Here is a 19,906-nt window from a genome sequence, read left to right as displayed (position 1 = left end):
ATCAATTTGTGTTCATCTTAATTCAGTAAATTACACTTTAAAGTAAATCTTGAGCTGACTCCCTCCTGGTCACATTCCCTGAGTCAGTTTGTGATAAATGGCGGCTGTCACAAATGAACAGTTGAGTGTAGATGAACAATAAAAGCAGTGCATGTGTGGTTAATGTGGAGGTGGTGGAGGTGTAAACCAAGAGGACATAATGCAGGGTGGATGTCAGCTGTAGGAAGAGAGAGACAGGAGAGACAAGAGAGGCCCAGGTGAGGTCAGTCAGCTGACGTCCCTCCACTGTCAACCAACTGACTACTGAGGTCGGCCAGGAGAGACTTCAAGACAGTGGGAGGGGCGTCACAACATCAGGAAAATGTGGGGAGTTTGCTTTTAGACACTATAAGCACATCAGGGAGTGACTCTTTAAATTTAGGATTATTCTGGATTTCCTTGTGCTAAATGTGAAGCAGTGGAAGTCTAAAAATCAGACAAGTGGGATTGTAACTAAACCCCAGCTGTTCCTCTGGAGCTGCTCTGTGTTTCAACACTGATTTGCTCCATTTTCACAGGAGCACATTGAGGAAGATGAAGATGAAGGTACGGTGAACTATGAAAACGTCAGAGACCCCTCTGCCTCTGTGTGACTCCACTGATCAACAACATCAACTCACCACAGAGTCCACTGCTGTTAAATACCATCTCATCATATTTTACATAAGTAGATAACAATAGAATCATAAGATCATTTTAAGATTTCTGATGACTGAATGTGTTTTCTGTGCCAAGCTGTTTATATTTTAGTTTGACTTGGACAAAGATACTCAAGTCTTGATCTGATCTCACATTAAGAAGCCCCCTGTGAGTCCAGAACCTTAACTTCATCTAACATGACAGATATCTTAATATACTTGTTTATTTTCTAATTGAACATCTTTAATTAATGCTTTAACTTTCCATATATGTTTATACTTATGTCCATACTGTATTTATAGTCTATACACAGTACTCATGTCATACCTCCAACTGTTTATTCTGTATATAATGTCTTTCTATCAGCATTTCATGAACTGAACACCTGCACTGTGTATATTATACTTACACCTGCTCTGCCTACTGTAACTGCTGCACATGTTCATACTGTATATAACTTAGTGTATTCACAGAAACCCCACTGCTTTATATACTACTGCACTTCTGGTTAGATGACTGCATTACATGTTCTCAGTACTTTTACTCTGTGCAGGAACAATAAAGCTGAATGCGTTCTTGAATCTAAATTGGCTCCTGTTGCAACATCTATCTGTGAGTTTAAGATTTACCGGTTGTTTTTGAAGCTGCAGCAGATTTGCATCACTTTTATCACTCAGTGTACAGAGGAAGTGATTTTGGTTGTCTTTCATTTAAACATATCAGACTACAGTGTGTGTGTTTGATGAGCTTTGAGCCTTAATGGAATTTGTAACAATCTTGTCTTTGTTATGACTGATGATAATGTAAATTGCAAATATCAAAAGTGTTAATATTCAGTTTTATAGTGTGCTTTGTAGCTCTCTCTCCATTTCCTCATTCCTCACTGTCCTCTTACTGTAGCTGTAATATGACTCCATAGCTGATGAGGTGACCTTAAACTGCTCTGTGTGGACATATGGAGTGTGTAGACACACAGTGAAGCGGAGCACAAAATGTGTATTTTATGAACACACATTCCCTCATTCTTGCCTTATTGCACTGGTTACCTGTGTGGTGTTCATCCCATGTTACTGTTTGGAAGCTATATCCTTGAAATCACAATTATGATGGTTAATTATATGAATAAAATTCACAGTTCCTACAGAGTGAGAGCCTTTTGGTGAGATGCCACAGATCAATTGACCATGTGTTGCAAAAGTAGAGCGATGAGGAAGAGACAGACAACAGTCTTACCACTACGATGACCTCAGCGTCATCCAAATTAGCTTCAACTTGCAACTGATGTGTTTCTGATGAGCTGAACTGAGTAATGTCACACCTACACAAGTGTTAGCCACTGGTAGTGTTTCCATAGTATGTTAAAAATGAGATGATGATGTCAGAATCAGTCCTGCAACACTTCCTCTCAACCTGCAGGTCAGTGACACTTCTGCAAACTAACCAGGCTCAGATAGTAGCTGCATGTGTGTGTGTGTGTGCACATATGTGTTTTTGCAGACCATGTGTTTATACATTATGTGTGCATTTGTAAATTTGAGAGTATTTATGTATGCATGTGCAGATACATTGGGTCTAACACCTCTGTTTGCACTGGGCTCTAACATTTGTCCACATTAAATACATGTATCTATAAAGACAAGAAGAATGCACAGAAATGCAATAACTCAGATTCATGGTGGATGCACACAATGTGTCCTGTTCGTATTGTATCTCACAAATTGGCACCCAGTGATTGAGTGCCAATACTAAGTACGTAGGGGAGGTTTAGGACAAGAATCATAGTTTGATGCCATCAAATGACATACTTAATATAATGTTACAAAGGTTAGCCCTGAGTCCAACCCATGGCAGCAGTTTTGGGCCCTACTGCTGTGAAAACACACACATCATATATTATATCTCCTTCTTCTCTTCCTTATTTCAATAGTCCAGAGTCAAGTTTTCTACCAGCTGCTGATTATTCACCAAGAAACACAAGACAGCAGCAGCGGCTGTTACCATACAGGTAAATGGAGGGTTCACCATTACTAACAACTCATATTAGGAAATGATTTCTCCAGGAAATGTGATAGTCCTTCCACGTGTTGCTTTCAGGGGAGCTACAGAGAAGGACTCTGGGTTGTTCGTCTCAAGGAAGTTCTAGCAAAACCATTAGACGATTCAGGGGGGAAAGCAGGTCTTGACTCTGGCCGTGTTCAGCAAGGGAGGAGACCTGGGAATATTGTCAGGGGGTGGAAAGAGCCCTTTGAAGAACTCCTGAACCTGACCAACACACCCACTGGGGATGAGGCAGAGTTTGAAGACTTGGGGGAAGCCTCGCCCATATCCCTGGCTCAGTCATCTGAGGTAGGTAAGCAACTCCTCAACACCAAGGTACCAAGTGTGGATGAGATTTGCCCTGTGATGCTGAAGGCTCTGGACATTGTTGGGCTGTCTGGGGTGGTGTTTCCTTTTTTTTTTTAAAAAAGGGGAAGGTTGTGCTCCTCTTATAGAGGCATTGAACTGCTCAGCTTGCATAAGCTTTTCCAGTAAAGGAGGTGCTGGCCAGTTGCTGAACTTCAGATCCAGATACAGAAGTGACAATGCGGAGTCAGTCCTGATCGTGGAAGCATGGTATCATGGCAGTTTGCCCATCCAGTCTGCATGTTGGGGTCTTTTGTGTTTTTCCCCTTGTCAGCAGTTCTCTCTGTGAACAAACAAACAAACAGTTTGGAGCTGGGGACCTTTCACGTGTGAGGCGAACGTGATAACCACTACACTACGGAAACTGACTAAAAGCCTTTTCACACAGGTGCTGGGCTCAATGCACCTGAATGCCTAACTGCAATTGTTTCAGATGCCATGTGACATGTTAATTTTTGACTTGGAGAGATCGGATGAGAGATTTATAACTGGATTCAGTCACAGTTGCTCTGTCATGAATTTGAATGACAGTAAAAGCTGTAGACATAGGAACCATACATGCCTATTTTATCAGAAACAGTCCTTGATCAAGTATCTAGCTGTTTGCTGAAAAACCTTTATTCTTGCCTGGTTCCAGTCTTACCATTATCAGAGTAAAAACAACAGCAGCAAAAAAAGAAAAAAAGACTTCTGTATTGAGGTAGAGAAGTCTACATGTTTAGGCTGAAAGGCATAACCTTCATATTCAGTGTGTGTTGTGGACTTGGAGAGGGCCTACGTCCGTGTCCCCTGGAGAGTGCTGTGAGTTAGCCTGTGGGAGTATGTGGCATTGCTATAAGCAATCCTGTCCTGATATGAGCAGAGTCAGAGCTCTGTCCGTATTCTTGGAAGGAAGCCAAACATATTTTCCGTGGGTGTTGTGCGCCGTCATGTTTGTCCCTTGTCAGCAGTTCTCTCTGTGAACAAACAAATGTGTTTCCGCCCAGTTTCGAGCTGGGGACCTTTCGCGTGTGAGGTGAACGTGATGACCACTACACTACGGAAACTGATGGAAAGATTACTTACACATGTGCCGGCGTCAATGCGCCTTCAGTCGCTGAGGTACAGAAGTCTACAAGTTATGGCTGAAGAGCATAACCTTCACATTCATTGTGATATTACTTTGAGTCGTAGAAACTGAACTGAAAGTGAAACTAATCTGTGCTCTGTTTAAAGCCAGACAAGCCAATACGAAGGTTGTTAGTGAAAATGCATGAATTTGGGGAGCACTGAGCATACGACTGGATAAATGAGACTTGGATTATACTGCACCAGTCGTGTGAGAGTTTGTAAATGGATGTTTTGATATAGTTTTGCTATTCTTAAAGTGGTCCCAAGTAAATTTGTGAATCAGTATGTTAACGTGGAGGCATGTGAAAAATATTCAAGGAAGCATGGCGTATCCAACAAATGGTTATTATGTGAGTGACGTATACCTTAAATATAATATAGATCAGTCACTATATACAGTATAGACAGCAGGATAAATATGTAGGGGTATGTGAGAGCTGATGTGGTACAGGTGAGTGTACGCACAGTAGTGTGGCAGTAGGAAGTAAGAATGAACTTGCAGCCACTGAGTGGTATTACTCAATTAAAATGAAATCTATTTTGTTCAGTTCACCTGATTTGCATGTGTCTGGAGTGTGGGAGGAAACCGGAGTACCCGGAGAAAACCCTCACAGTCACAGAGAAAACATGCTTACCTCACAGACAGGAAGAGGGCCAGGAGCTCCTGCTGTGAGGCCCCAGTGCTAACCACTGGGTCACCATGCTGCCCTCAGAAGATCTGTGATAGTTTTTCTACAGCACAACTCCTGAGAATCATGCTGAACAAAATAGGGATGCATGATAATACTGGCACATCAAACACACAGAAGGGCTCCCCGACCCCGGGGTTCGAGTTCCAACCCCGGGATCAAACCTGGAAACCTCTTGCTGTGAGGTGACGAAGATAACCATTGCACCACCGCTATTTTCCACAGTGAATGAATATTACATACTCTGAAAAGCATTGTCTTTTACGTCTCCATCTGCTGGTGGGCCATCAGGATAAAAGCATGCATGTATAATATGATATTAATTTCACTAAGGAAATTAATATCATATTAATTTGATCACTGAAATTAGGTGGGGATCAAAGTGAATGTATCAATATCAGCCAAATGTGTTGTTATATATCAGTATATCGGCAAAAAATCCGATATCATGCATCCCTAATAAAAAACTTTGACAGAGCTTCACTTACCTTCACCTTCTATATCCTTGTTGATCGTGCAGCAGCAGCAGAATGTCTTCCTCATCCACGAGAAGAAACGCCGCATACAGTTCTTCTTCTTCTTCTTTTGGGTTGAGGTGTCATCTGAAAATCAAAGGACATTACACATTTCAAGCGACTTTCAAATAAACAAATCAGAAACTAGAGGAAGTGGTGGTGGCGTTCTCACATTCCAAGGATGCCATGTCACTGTCAGCGATGTTCACTGAGGATATGCTCTCCAGCTCAGCCTGCAAACTGAATATACACACACACACACACACACACACACACACACACACACACACACACACACACACACACACAGAGTTAGTGCATTATTCCCGCTGTTGTCAAGACATCAGTTGAGACCAGAGGAAGTCACCTCACCTGACTGACTTCTCCTCATCTTCCATCAGCAGCATGTTTTCGGCTGCAGCAGGCCGGACCAGGATCACACCTGATGTTGAAGGAAATGATGATGGACTGTGGTGGAGAAGAAAATGAGGAGAGGAGCTGAACAAATTGAGGGGAGGAGAGCAAAGGAAAGGCAAATCAATCACTGATTGAATTGTAAAAAATAAAAACATGACCAACAAGGTTGGCATCAGCACAACACACTTACTAGGAGCTGTGGTGGCCATTAGCGATGAATTGATGAGTGAGGACCTCAGTGGGAGAGATCCTCTTAGTTTCATCCGTCGGGTTGCAGAACTAACTGGTCTTATGTGCCGATGGCGGGTGCAGTATTGCATGTCACATTCTGGTTTAGGAAAATCAGACCTTAGCAACAGGAACGCTTCTTTTCTCTTCTTATCTAGATGCTAATGCTAATAACCACCTAAAAACACAGGGTTTCACCCGGATATGTGTAGTTTTGCAGGACGTAGCAGTGGACGGCTTGGCGAGCTCTGTGACCGTCTCAGATATCTCACCCCGTGCACTGACTGCACGTTCATACTTCACATGATAACCTGTGTACACATTTGTAAGACTGCAAAACAAAAATCCTGAATTATGATGAAAGTGAGAAGTTGGACTGAGTGTTAAAGTATGGGCTAGATTTATTTCTAAAGCTTTGAAAATTAGAGGGACTAGACTGAATACTGCACAATTATGAAGGCATACAGAATATACTATTGATGTTTTCCTATAGTTTGTATATTTAGTCTCACATATATGTGCATATACAGTACAGGCCAAAAGTTTGGACACACCTTCTCATTCAATGCGTTTTCTTTATTTTCATGACTATTTACATTGTAGATTCTCACTGAAGGCATCAAAACTATGAATGAACACATGTGGAGTTATGTACTTAACAAAAAAAGGTGAAATAACTGAAAACATGTTTTATATTCTAGTTTCTTCAAAATAGCCACCCTTTGCTCTGATTACTGCTTTGCACACTCTTGGCATTCTCTCCATGAGCTTCAAGAGGTAGTCACCTGAAATGGTTTTCCAACAGTCTTGAAGGAGTTCCCAGAGGTGTTTAGCACTTGTTGGCCCCTTTGCCTTCACTCTGCGGTCCAGCTCACCCCAAACCATCTCCATTGGGTTCAGGTCCGGTGACTGTGGAGGCCAGGTCATCTGCCGCAGCACTCCATCACTCTCCTTCTTGGTCAAATAGCCCTTACACAGCCTGGAGGTGTGTTTGGGGTCATTGTCCTGTTGAAAAATAAATGATCGTCCAACTAAACGCAATGGCATGTCGCTGCAGGATGCTGTGGTAGCCACGCTGGTTCAGTGTGCCTTCAATTTTGAATAAATCCCCAACAGTGTCACCAGCAAAACACCCCCACACCATCACACCTCCTCCTCCATGCTTCACAGTGGGAACCAGGCATGTGGAATCCATCCGTTCACCTTTTCTGCGTCTCACAAAGACACGGCGGTTGGAACCAAAGATCTCAAATTTGGACTCATCAGGCCAAAGCACAGATTTCCACTGGTCTAATGTCCATTCCTTGTGTTTCTTGGCCCAAACAAATCTCTTCTGCTTGTTGCCTCTCCTTAGCAGTGGTTTCCTAGCAGCTATTTGACCATGAAGGCCTGATTTGCGCAGTCTCCTCTTAACAGTTGTTCTAGAGATGGGTCTGCTGCTAGAACTCTGTGTGGCATTCATCTGGTCTCTGATCTGAGCTGCTGTTAACTTGAGATTTCTGAGGCTGGTGACTCGGATGAACTTATCCTCAGAAGCAGAGGTGACTCTTGGTCTTCCTTTCCTGGGTCGGTCCTCATGTGTGCCAGTTTCGTTGTAGCGCTTGATGGTTTTTGCGACTCCACTTGGGGACACATTTAAAGTTTTTGCAATTTTCCGGACTGACTGACCTTCATTTCTTAAAGTAATGATGGCCACCCGTTTTTCTTTAGCTAGCTGATTGGTTCTTGCCATAATATGAATTTTAACAGTTGTCCAATGGGTTGTCGGCTGTGTATTAACCTGACTTCTGCACAACACAACTGATGGTCCCAACCCCATTGATAAAGCAAGAAATTCCACTAATTAACCCTGATAAGGCACACCTGTGAAGTGGAAACCATTTCAGATGACTACCTCTTGAAGCTCATGGAGAGAATGCCAAGAGTGTGCAAAGCAGTAATCAGAGCAAAGGGTGGCTATTTTGAAGAAACTAGAATATAAAACATGTTTTCAGTTATTTCACCTTTTTTGTTAAGTACATAACTCCACATGTGTTCATTCATAGTTTTGATGCCTTCAGTGAGAATCTACAATGTAAATAGTCATGAAAATAAAGAAAACGCATTGAATGAGAAGGTGTGTCCAAACTTTTGGCCTGTACTGTATATATATCTATATATCTATCTATATATATATATATATAAACTCATAATCTACCTTGTAAGCCTGTTTGTGCATGATGCCAGATACTACACTGATATCAGAACACAGAGACCCCTCCATATGAGTAGATTTTTGTTGATGGACATAATTCAGTCCATCTAAATGTCAATATTTTTTTAGTTCTTTTTAGTTGCGTATGTTCTTTAGTGAAACGCTATGATGGTCAATTTGAGAATTTATCAACAGTCAGGTAAAAGTAGGGGAAGTCTGTTGTTGGCTGCAGCTGCAGCTGTGACAGCAGCACAACGAGCAGAAATCAAAGTATATCTTTTTAAATTAATGATCACAAAACAAATAGAATTAATCACCCTTGTTTGACGTTACATTGAAGTCTGCTGTAGGTTTAATCTTGGGGTTAAGGCAAATATTAGGTCAATAAACATTTTTTTTTAGGTGACAGTTTTGCAGGCTTATCCATGAAAGCTCATGAAAGCATACAAGAGTCAAGTGGTTACGATTTTGGCCGGGTGAGTAAATACGCTTGTGCCAAACTGTCTTTTATATTTCAGTTCTGAACATGGATGTAATCACTGCCCGGCTAATGTTAGGTACTATTTTCTATCTACTAGGTCAACCGTTTCCAGACTGGACAGTGCACCCATGTATGACGTCATATGCAAAGAAGTTATCATTGTGTGCGCTCTAAGTTACTAGCTAAACTAGCTGTTAAAGAAGTCCAGCTGGTCCTTCAGGAGGAGAACATACAGCAGAATTTGATCTGTTAAAAATACAGTGGAGAGCACACAGAGTCTCTGTGAATGACTTACTAATTCATACTCCGTTTCTCCTGGGAACAGTAAGTCACCGTGGACGAAGGCAGCCATCACAATACCCAATGACCACATATCAATGGCCTCAGAGAATGGAAGGCCCAAAATAATTTCTGGAGCTCTGAATGTGGAAGAAAAGCATCACAGTGTCATATTTCAAGGATTTACAGCACATGGAGGGAACATCTTTTAAACTAAATCAACAGTAAGTACGGACATGAAGCTACTTTCTTTTGGTGAAAGTGATAAACTACAAGCTCACTCCAGTATGATAGTAATCATCAGTGAGCTTATAGACCTTACCTGAAGAAAGTAATTTGTAGACTTTGGCCAGGCATGGCTTTAGACCTTGGTATTGGTATTGAATGGTTTGAAAGTCAGAGGAAATTGTGTTGGAGATTTATGGGACAATATTTAAACTAAACTTAATAATCCTTTGCTCTTTACGACACAGAACTGGCTAAATACAAAATGTGCCATATATATACGTATATACAGTACAGGCCAAAAGTTTGGACACACCTTCTCATTCAATGCGTTTTCTTTATTTTCATGACTATTTACATTGTAGATTCTCACTGAAGGCATCAAAACTATGAATGAACACATGTGGAGTTATGTACTTAACGAAAAAAGGTGAAATAACTGAAAACATGTTTTATATTCTAGTTTCTTCAAAATAGCCACCCTTTGCTCTGATTACTGCTTTGCACACTCTTGGCATTCTCTCCATGAGCTTCAAGAGGTAGTCACCTGAAATGGTTTTCCAACAGTCTTGAAGGAGTTCCCAGAGGTGTTTAGCACTTGTTGGCCCCTTTGCCTTCACTCTGCGGTCCAGCTCACCCCAAACCATCTCCATTGGGTTCAGGTCCGGTGACTGTGGTGGCCAGGTCATCTGCCGCAGCACTCCATCACTCTCCTTCTTGGTCAAATAGCCCTTACACAGCCTGGAGGTGTGTTTGGGGTCATTGTCCTGTTGAAAAATAAATGATCGTCCAACTAAACGCAAACCGGATGGGATGGCATGTCGCTGCAGGATGCTGTGGTAGCCATGCTGGTTCAGTGTGCCTTCAATTTTGAATAAATCCCCAACAGTGTCACCAGCAAAACACCCCCACACCATCACACCTCCTCCTCCATGCTTCACAGTGGGAACCAGGCATGTGGAATCCATCCGTTCACCTTTTCTGCGTCTCACAAAGACACGGCGGTTGGAACCAAAGATCTCAAATTTGGACTCATCAGACCAAAGCACAGATTTCCACTGGTCTAATGTCCATTCCTTGTGTTTCTTGGCCCAAACAAATCTCTTCTGCTTGTTGCCTCTCCTTAGCAGTGGTTTCCTAGCAGCTATTTGACCATGAAGTCTCCTCTTAACAGTTGTTCTAGAGATGGGTCTGCTGCTAGAACACTGTGTGTGGCATTCATCTGGTCTCTGGTCTGAGCTGCTGTTAACTTGCGATTTCTGATGCTGGTGACTCGGATGAACTTATCCTCAGAAGCAGAGGTGACTCTTGGTCTTCCTTTCCTGGGTCGGTCCTCATGTGTGCCAGTTTCGTTGTAGCGCTTGATGGTTTTTGCGACTCCACTTGGGGACACATTTAAAGTTTTTGCAATTTTCCGGACTGACTGACCTTCATTTCTTAAAGTAATGATGGCCACTCGTTTTTCTTTAGCTAGCTGATTGGTTCTTGCCATAATATGAATTTTAACAGTTGTCCAATGGGTTGTCGGCTGTGTATTAACCTGACTTCTGCACAACACAACTGATGGTCCCAACCCCATTGATAAAGCAAGAAATTCCACTAATTAACCCTGATAAGGCACACCTGTGAAGTGGAAACCATTTCAGGTGACTACCTCTTGAAGCTCATGGAGAGAATGCCAAGAGTGTGCAAAGCAGTAATCAGAGCAAAGGGTGGCTATTTTGAAGAAACTAGAATATAAAACATGTTTTCAGTTATTTCACCTTTTTTTGTTAAGTACATAACTCCACATGTGTTCATTCATAGTTTTGATGCCTTCAGTGAGAATCTACAATGTAAATAGTCATGAAAATAAAGAAAACGTATTGAATGAGAAGGTGTGTCCAAACTTTTGGTCTGTACTGTACATGCACCATATATACAATCTCTGTTTCACAGCTGTGAACGTCAAAATCAACAAAGTGTCTTACCTCCCCAGGGAGACATTCTGAGTATTTGGGGATCTTCACAGCTACGGTTTGTTTGGTGTCCTTTTTCCAACATTTCAACACCGTCCAGTAGCCGTCCTCCCCCAGAACCTTTAGGGATGTGTAGTTGCTGGGGAGATTGAAGGCGTCATAGCTGGGGAACCAGAGACCACCTGATGACAACAGTGTGAGCTGGAAATATGAACTGAAATGAAGTGACGTGTGAAATGAAAAATGTCTATGAATGATCAGGGACTGTCAGTCAGTGTAAATGATGGTAAGATGCTGGTGGAGACTGTTCATGTTACTGTGATGCAGGACTGTGAATGTCTCACTGTTTTAAACTCAGTAAGAAGCCAAACAGTGAAGTGTTCAGGTCCAGCAGCCAGTCAGGTCAAACTCAGATCAGACAGTAACTGATGGTGTGTTCAGGTGCTGTCAGATGATTTATTTCCTTGCTTTTTGGAGCTTTATGGAGTCAGTAACAGTCTTCTGTTTATCTGATAACAATATAACCTGCAAACAAACATTCACTACTTAGTTCTACACTTTGTTTTGGGATTCAATTAATGTACCAACACAGCACTGACATGTGTCTAAATACAGATAGAAATGAGCCCAAAGTGACCTGAGAATGCTACTTGAGACATCTTGGGTGCCCATGACCACCTACTGTGACTTAATATGAGTGTAAATACATTTCTTACATCTTAAACATCCAACTAGTTGTCTCTGCATTGTGGTCCTCTGTCCCTGCAGCCACATTAACACTTCCTCAAACATGTTCACAGAGACACAGTGAGCATATGAAAAACCTCCAAACCACAGGTACATTTCACACCTTTCACACCCAACTGGTCTCTGCAGAATCACATTCTGCCTCTCTGTCCCTGCAGCCACATTCTCACTTCCTCAAACCTGTTCACAGAGACACAGTGAGCATACAGCATGAAAAAACCCTCATCAGTGTTTTCACTGTTTGTTGCAGCTAGTTTCAGTGACCCCCAACCTTCCAGGGGTTAAAGTAGTTTCTTAGTTTTTTGATAAGTGCTTTTCATCCAAATAAAGTGTGGACTGTCTGTTCCTGTGAGCCTCATGTGTTTCTGATCTGATCATCGTTAGAGGCTAAAACCTCCAGAGCTCTGCTGCTGGTGTTAACCACATTCTCACCAAATCACTTCTCCTTCAGTTCTCAGGAAAACAACTTCAAAGACACAATGAGGAACCAACAGGTCTCAGACCAGTGAAACATCATCTTATCTGTGTTCCTCCCAGCTGCTACAGTATCACCATATTGCACCACAGACATCAAGAGTGAAATTCTGCTGGGCGAGGAGTTTGACTCTTCACCTTTCTGTTCATGTGTGCTGTCAAACATCACCATGAATCCTGTCTGGTTTCTAAACTTGTCCAAAATACTGCAGCAAGACTTCTTACAAGAACTCAAACATGTACACACATTTCCCCTTTTCATGCTTTATTGCACTGGTTACCTGTGGTGTTCAAAACTGCCCCGTCATACATCAGTGACCCTCTCACCCTTTACACCCCTTGTCTACTGTTGTCATCACTGTGAATCAGTGTAGATTAGAAAGTCAGCAAAATGCATCAAACTTAATACAAGTTAATATCACACATGAATTCAACAGCAAACAGGGGAGAGAAGACACAGACTGAAGGCAGTATGAGGAAGTTAATCATCACAGGAAGTAGATGCTGTATTCGTTTTTAAGAAGCAGCAGGTTAGAGACTTTGACAGTTGAGAGCGTGAGACCAAGAGAGAAACATGATGGCTGAATTCAGATGGATTATAATGTCTTTATTTCTGATGCTGCTGTTGAAGTTTACAGGTAAGGATATAACACACATTAACTGAAGAGACATTACAAAACTGTATTGATATTATTAATAGTACTTTATTAAGTATTCTTCCAAGTTTTGTTTGTAACGTGGTGAGTTTAGTGAACTCTTTCTTCATCTCTCTCTTTTTCAGCAGCAGCAACTGAATCACCATCGACATCAGGAAATAACTGGACATCAATGAAAAAGAGCACATCGGAAGGTACAAACAACACAACATCAGAAAACAACAATAATCAAACAAAACAAGGTGAGTGAATAACAGAACCACATTTACAGTTAGAAAAGACATGCAGTCAAAATGCACGTTGTTCATTCAGATATATATTGACACACACAGGCACAAGAACACAGACAAAAATACCTCATCATCAAAATACCTCATACTACATTTAACACTTCTCTTTCCAGATTGGTGGAAGTTCATAGTTGCAGCTGTGGGTTTAGCAGCACTTATAATAATCACTGTGGCTGTCATCAGATGCAAGAGAACTAAAGGTGAGAACGTTCATATATAAAAATTTTAGAAACCCAAACTTTTGATAAATCTGGACTTTCACTGTGGAAGCTGAAGACGAGTCTTTTTCTTTCTTTCTTTCTTTCTTTCTTTCTTTCTTTCTTTCTTTCTTTCTTTCTTTCTGTTTTTTAGGGAACAAAACACAGATGGATGAAAACATGGTGAGTTTTAAAAGTGAATAATTAAACTTTGATACAAATTTATGAAGTGTCGCAGTCGGTGATAAAATGAAGCAGGGTTTGTGGTTTCTGGTTATTCATTACTAATTGTGCAGTTCTAAACCAGGTTTTACATTGGAGGTATTTGTTGTGGGACAGTTGCATTGGGTTACATTGCACAGATGTTGAACATACAGTGTAGACAATGCATGTCAGAGCACAGATGTTGCATGTGTTGTGAATTAAATAAATTTAAAAGTGAGTCACTACAGATCAATTTGTTACTGAACAGCCATTATATTATGTTGTCTCCTCTGTGCAGGCTGATCCTGAAGCTGGTGTTTCCTACGCCTCCATCAGCTACACCAAGAACACAGGCCGTAAAGCCAAGGTCAGCTGTATGACTGCTTATACTGGTGATGTTACTGATTTTAACATTAAAGTCCATATAGATTGATGATGAATTATTCTGATGTCAGTCCAAAACTACAGGCCAGGATGACATGACATTTGCTGTGAGTGTTCATGGTCACCAGATGATAAATGCTGGTGTTTGTTGGAGACTCTGTTACCTTTCCTGTGCAGTAGCGCCACCATCAGACCAACATGTCAACTTCACACACAAGATATTTCATCATCTAATCAGCAGATAAAAGCTGTTGCAACTACAGTTGTTTGATGGCAGCAACATCAGGAAGTTGTGTTAAGTTTATGTGTGAGTCATTTATGAGTTGTACTTTTTCCCTCCAGGTCCGTCTTGATGATGATGATGAAGGTGATGCAGTGACCTACAGCACTGTGAACGCTCCCTCCTCTTCTTCTGCTGGAGCCTCTGCTGATCCCAGAAACCTCTACGCTACCATCAACAAACCAACCAAATAAGATGTTACTTATTAAATGCAACATGTTTTTATAACAACTGCAGGATTGTTTGGATCATAGATTCAGAATTTTAAGTGAGCAGAATTATAATAAGCATGATCTCACTTGGTCATGTCATGCATTTGCTTGGCTTAACTGTAGCAAAGTGAGAACACAGCAGCAGCAGCAGCAGCAGCAGCAGCAGCTCTATGGCACATTGAGGGAGTTGAGGCTCCCTCTAGAGGTGGAGAGTGTATAAAAAGGAAGCAGACATATTGGATATATATACTGTATTCTTAGTGCTGTGTCCCTGCATGGGCACAATGCAGGTTTTGTAACACTGAATCTTGTTTGTTTTGTTATACCATTTCATTGAATATTGCTTTTTGCTGAGTGAATTTGATTAGCCATGTTATGCTTTAATGAATAAATGATTAGTGTATGGTTATCACCTTGTGAGTGGGATGGATCTTTATGTGTTTGGTGTTTTTAGTCTTTATCAGTCTACAGGCAGAAAAACTGTTTGGCCAAATTAACTAAGTACATTTACTCAAGTACTGTACTTAAGTACAAATTCAATGTACTTGAACTTTAGTTTAGGAATTCCCTTTTATGCAACTCTATGCTTCTACTCAGAGGTAAATATTGTACTTTGTACTTCACTACATTTAGTATCTAACAGCTTTAGTTACTTCTCACATGACAGTTATTCATCTCCTTCCTGTCCAGTGAAAACCATGTATCTTTAGAAGTTTTAACACATAATTCACATATCCAAAACAATGTAGGCTAGATGGTAAAATTAGTTGTCTTTGTTGTCCTTGTCTCAAAGTACAGTTGAGGTTGATAAACAAGTTGTTTTGTACAAGAAGTATTGAAAAAGAAATTACATTTTGACCTGATAAAGGTGCTGAATAAAGATTTTGGACCGACTGACACTAGTGTGGTCAAACACATGATTTGTGTTTCTGATAGATAGATAGATAGATAGATAGATAGATAGATAGATAGATGGATGAGCCGTCTGCTGCAGCTGCCTCTCTGTCGCTCCAGGAGGCTGTGGAGAGGGTGTCTGCTATTGTCCATTATAGCTTTCAGTTTGGTCAATGTGCCCCTCTCCACCACAGTTCTTACTGGGTCCAGTCTCCTGCTGAGCACTGGGCCAGCTTTTTGAACCAGCTTGTCCAATGGCTTTGTGCTTTTGTCTGTCAAGCTGCCTCCCCAACACACTGCAGTGTAGAAGAATGCACTGGCCACCACTGTGTGATAGAACATGGTCAACATCTCCACACACACACATCAGAGGACTCAGTGTCCACAGGAAGAACAGGCGGCTCTGAATGATCAGGGACTGTCAGTCAGTGTAGATGATGTTAAGATGCTGGTGGAGACTGTTCATGTTAATGTAATCACTGTGCCAGAATAATCTGAGGCTTTTGTATCTGTATAGTTGTATGTTAGGACCACGCTGTCCATGGAAGTGAAACAGAGTGGGAGGAGACTGACAGACAGACTGAACATGTCACTGAGATCAGTTCATGGTTGTACAGAGACAGAGATGCTGACGAGAGGCGGTCCAAGATGGCGCTGTGAGCTACCCTGATTTCGAGAGCAGTTATCAAATCGGACATTGGCAGACAAAGTATTGAATTAGCTGTGCTATTCGGTGACTTTTTTGAACTTTCAAGGCAACTTTGGCATGTTATGTCGAACTCCAGCAGCAAAAGAAAAAGCGCGGCGAAGAAAATTGAGGAGGACTTGGTTGCTAATGCCACTAATGCATTAATTGATACCTGCCACGATTATTCTGCCCCTGAGGACACCCCAAGATTTTCTGTGTTGAATGAAGAAGACTTCCCGTCTCTGCCCGTCACTCCAGAGAAACCTCCAGTCCTAAACCTAGGGTAAAACAGTAATGGCCAACACTGATATTGTCGCTACTCTGTCAGAGTTGATTAACGCCAGATCAGATGAGCTGAAATCTTTGATCCAGAATAACACTGTTCAAATCACAAGCCTAAGGGGAGAAACGGAGGTTGTCTGCAGGCAAATGAGTGAGGTGAAGGGGGAAGTTTCCCAACTCGAACTCTCTCTTGATGAGGAAAAGAAGCATGCTAACATGCTGGAATCGCGCATCACTGAGATGGAGAGATATTCAAGGCGTTGGAACTTGAAACTACATGGAATAGCCGAGAGGGTGGAAGACAAAGATGTACGGCCGCTTGTGAGTAAAGCACGCAAGGCTGGGAAAGCTGCCTACTTTGTAGGTGGCCGTGCCTTCATTGAGAAAAAAGAGATTCCTCTTCCAGTCTGAGTTAAGGAGCATGGCAACCACAAACCATCACAACTGCACCTTATGTTGCCTTTGACATTTGCTCTGGTTATTACAAGAGTCTGATGATCAAATCTAAGCTGTATTTACATTTCGTTTTACCTTAATATGATGCTGTTCTCGTATTCCATCATATAGAGTATCTCAGAGTATAAGCTGTGTGGATAATATTTTCAAGTTCACTTTTCTAATACAAGTTTGTCATTATCTATAGTTTCTCTCAACGCCAGGGGTTTAAGGGATAATTTGAAGCGAAAAGCTCTATTTTTATTCGCAAAACAATGCAAAACTGATTTTTGTTTCTTTCAGGAGACACATACTGTCAATGATGATGTACACTTTTGGAGATCCCAGTGGGGAAATGAAGCTTTTTTTCACATGCTTTGCAACGTTCTGCTGGAGTTTGCACTCTTAAAAATAAGTTTACAGGGGGTATATTGCATACAGACTGTGATAAGAATGGTCACTATATATGTCAGGTTTTTGACACTCACAACATCAACTTAATTATCATTAACATTTATGGATACAATACATTGTCCGATAACAACAATTTTCTTATTAATGTGGAAAAAAGAATTTGTTACTGGATGGCCAGATTTCCTAATGCTTATCTAATTGTAGGTGGTGATTTTAATGTTACATTGGACAACACAATTGATAGGTGGCCACCAGGAAATCAAACTAGTGCCAGTGTAAAGTTGAAAATGCTAATGCAACAATTTGATTTAATAGATGCTTGGAGAGAGAGTGTCCCAATGACAGAATTTTTACTTGGTGTAATAAAACAAGGTCCAGACAATCCAGAACAGACTTTTGGTTAATTTCGAGTAATCTTAAAGATTATGTAAACATTGATATTCTTTCCACCCCGTTGACTGATCCATATGTCCAGATAATTTATCCTCTGAAGAAAAAGAAACACTGTTTGAATATTAAAACAAACTAGATAGGCTCTATCAATCTAAAGCTAAGGGGGCTTTTGTGAGGTCCAGGAGGCGATGGCTAGAAGAGGGTGAACAGAACTCAGCGTATTTTTTTAGGTTAGAAAAATCCCACGCCAAAAATAATACTGTTCATCAACTTAGAATAAATGATATAGTATGTGATGATGTAAACCAAATTGCAAACTTCTGCTCCAACTTCTGTAAAAATGTATATAGCTCTCAATATTGTAATGACAATACTGTCTCATTTATGGATTCTCTAGTTGATACCAACCCAATCAACATTGCTGACCAAGAATTCTGTGATCGTCCAATCTCTTTAAAGGAAATAGTAGACTCAATTAATAGTTTAAAGAACAATAAATCTCCTGGAGTGGATGGACTTACATCAGAATTTTATAAATCCTTCTCCAAAGAACTAGCTCCCTTTTTATTAGAAGTATTTTGTGAAAGTATTGCTAAAGGTGCTCTCCCTCCAACTCTAACACAGGGCCTAATAACCCTTATTCCCAAACCTAAGAAAGATTTATTACTTATTGATAATTGGCGCCCGATTAGCCTCCTCAATAATGACTACAAAATTTTAGCTATTATTTTTGCGAAGTGCTTAAAAAATGTTTTGGATGAAGTCATAGATGAAACGCAGTCTGGATTTATGAGAAATAGGCATATCTCTAATAATATTCAACTTGAGTTAATTAATAATAATGAAAGTTTCATCCTTTTCCTGGACTTTTACAAAGCCTTCGATTCAGTTGAACATGAATTTATATTTAAAACACTTAACAAATTTGGTTTTGGTGGCTTTTTTTGCAGAACAATTAAAACATTATACGCCAATGGGAATAGCTCAATCAAACTAAAAAATGGCACTTCTCCTAGATTTGAGTTAAAACGTGGGATACGTCAAGGATGTCCTATCAGTCCTTATTTATTTTTGTTATCCACCCAATTATTAGCTAGTCATATCAAAGCTAGTGGCCTAAAAGGCATATCAATCATAGATAAGGAAATCATTATGAGCAAACTGGCTGATGACACGACCCTTTTTTTTTTACAGGATTCCTCTCAAGTTTCTCTCGCTCTTGATGTAATTCAGGTGTTTTCTAATGCTTCAGGTCTTCATTTGAATAAGTGTGAACTAATGGCAGTCAAAAACTGTGCATTGCCCTCTGTCTGTAATATTCCAGTTAAGGAAAGAGTCACCTATCTGGGGATAGTTATAACAAAAAAAACAGAAAGACAGATGTAATTTGAATTTTATCCCAATTTTAGAAAGAACCAAAGAAAAACTTAATCAATGGCTTCAAAGAGACCTATCATTAAAAGGTAGAATACCACTCTCTAAGGCAGAAGGCATATCCAGGCTTACCTACGCTGCTATTTCCTTAGATGTTGATAAAAAGATTAGCCGAGAGATTGACCAGTTACTTTATAACTTTATTTGGAAGAACAGAACTCATTATATTACAAAATCTGTCTTAATGAATGACTATAATAACGGTGGCCTCAACTTTCTTGATTTTAATACACTTAACAAATTAAAGAAATTTCTTTTAAGATCATTCATAGCTTTTATCCTGTCAAGGCATTTCTAGTAAGATTTAAGAAGGACATTGATGTGTCTTGCACTTTTTGTAACATGCACCCAGAGACTGTCTTCCATTTATTCTGGACTTGTCAACACACTCGGACTTTGTGGCAAGGCATCTGTCGTTTTATATTGGACTATATCTATGATGCCTTTGTACTTTGTTTGAATGATGTATTATTTGGCTTTACAAATTATAGGAGATAATTAGACGATGTATTTTTTCTATGTAATCTCATCATATTCCTGGCAAAGTTTTATATTCATAAGTGTAAGGTATTGAAAATCAAACCTTCCTTTTGTACCTTTAAAAAGGAGGAAGAGTCCTACATTAAAACACTGTCCACCTCCTGCGATAGCTGAAGCTGTGCTCCAAATTTAATGTACTGTTATAATTTTAATATATATTTTTTTAATATTCTGTGCACCATTTTTATTTCATATTTGTGTTTTG

General features: G+C 40.5%; 1 protein-coding gene and 1 non-coding gene across 24 annotated transcripts in view; one reads left to right on the top strand and one right to left on the bottom strand.

The window, feature by feature from the left end:
• The window catches only part of LOC125896872 (uncharacterized), a 79,082-nt gene that overhangs the window by 21,161 nt on the left and 38,015 nt on the right, over nucleotides 1–19,906 (top strand). For 4 of the 23 annotated variants that reach the window (XM_049589803.1, XM_049589783.1, XM_049589790.1 and 1 more), the window contains exon 6: nucleotides 13,696–13,724. The exons of 12 other annotated variants lie outside the window; for them this stretch is intronic. In XM_049589803.1, the coding sequence (XP_049445760.1) occupies nucleotides 13,696–13,724 (29 nt within the window). Of the gene's footprint in view, nucleotides 1–557; nucleotides 1,154–12,892; nucleotides 13,037–13,179; nucleotides 13,297–13,457; nucleotides 13,545–13,695; nucleotides 13,725–14,043; nucleotides 14,113–14,471; nucleotides 14,495–19,906 lie in introns of those variants that run through there. 7 more of the 23 variants (XM_049589806.1, XM_049589809.1, XM_049589808.1 and 4 more) reach the window with 7 other exon arrangements.
• On the bottom strand, nucleotides 4,055–4,127 carry trnav-cac (transfer RNA valine (anticodon CAC)). Its single transcript has one exon. It is a non-coding gene; the product is annotated as a tRNA-Val (tRNA).

Source organism: Epinephelus fuscoguttatus, linkage group LG11 (assembly GCF_011397635.1).
Source record: "Epinephelus fuscoguttatus linkage group LG11, E.fuscoguttatus.final_Chr_v1".
NCBI lineage: Eukaryota > Metazoa > Chordata > Actinopteri > Perciformes > Serranidae > Epinephelus > Epinephelus fuscoguttatus.
This window is presented reverse-complemented; position numbering and strand designations above follow the sequence as displayed.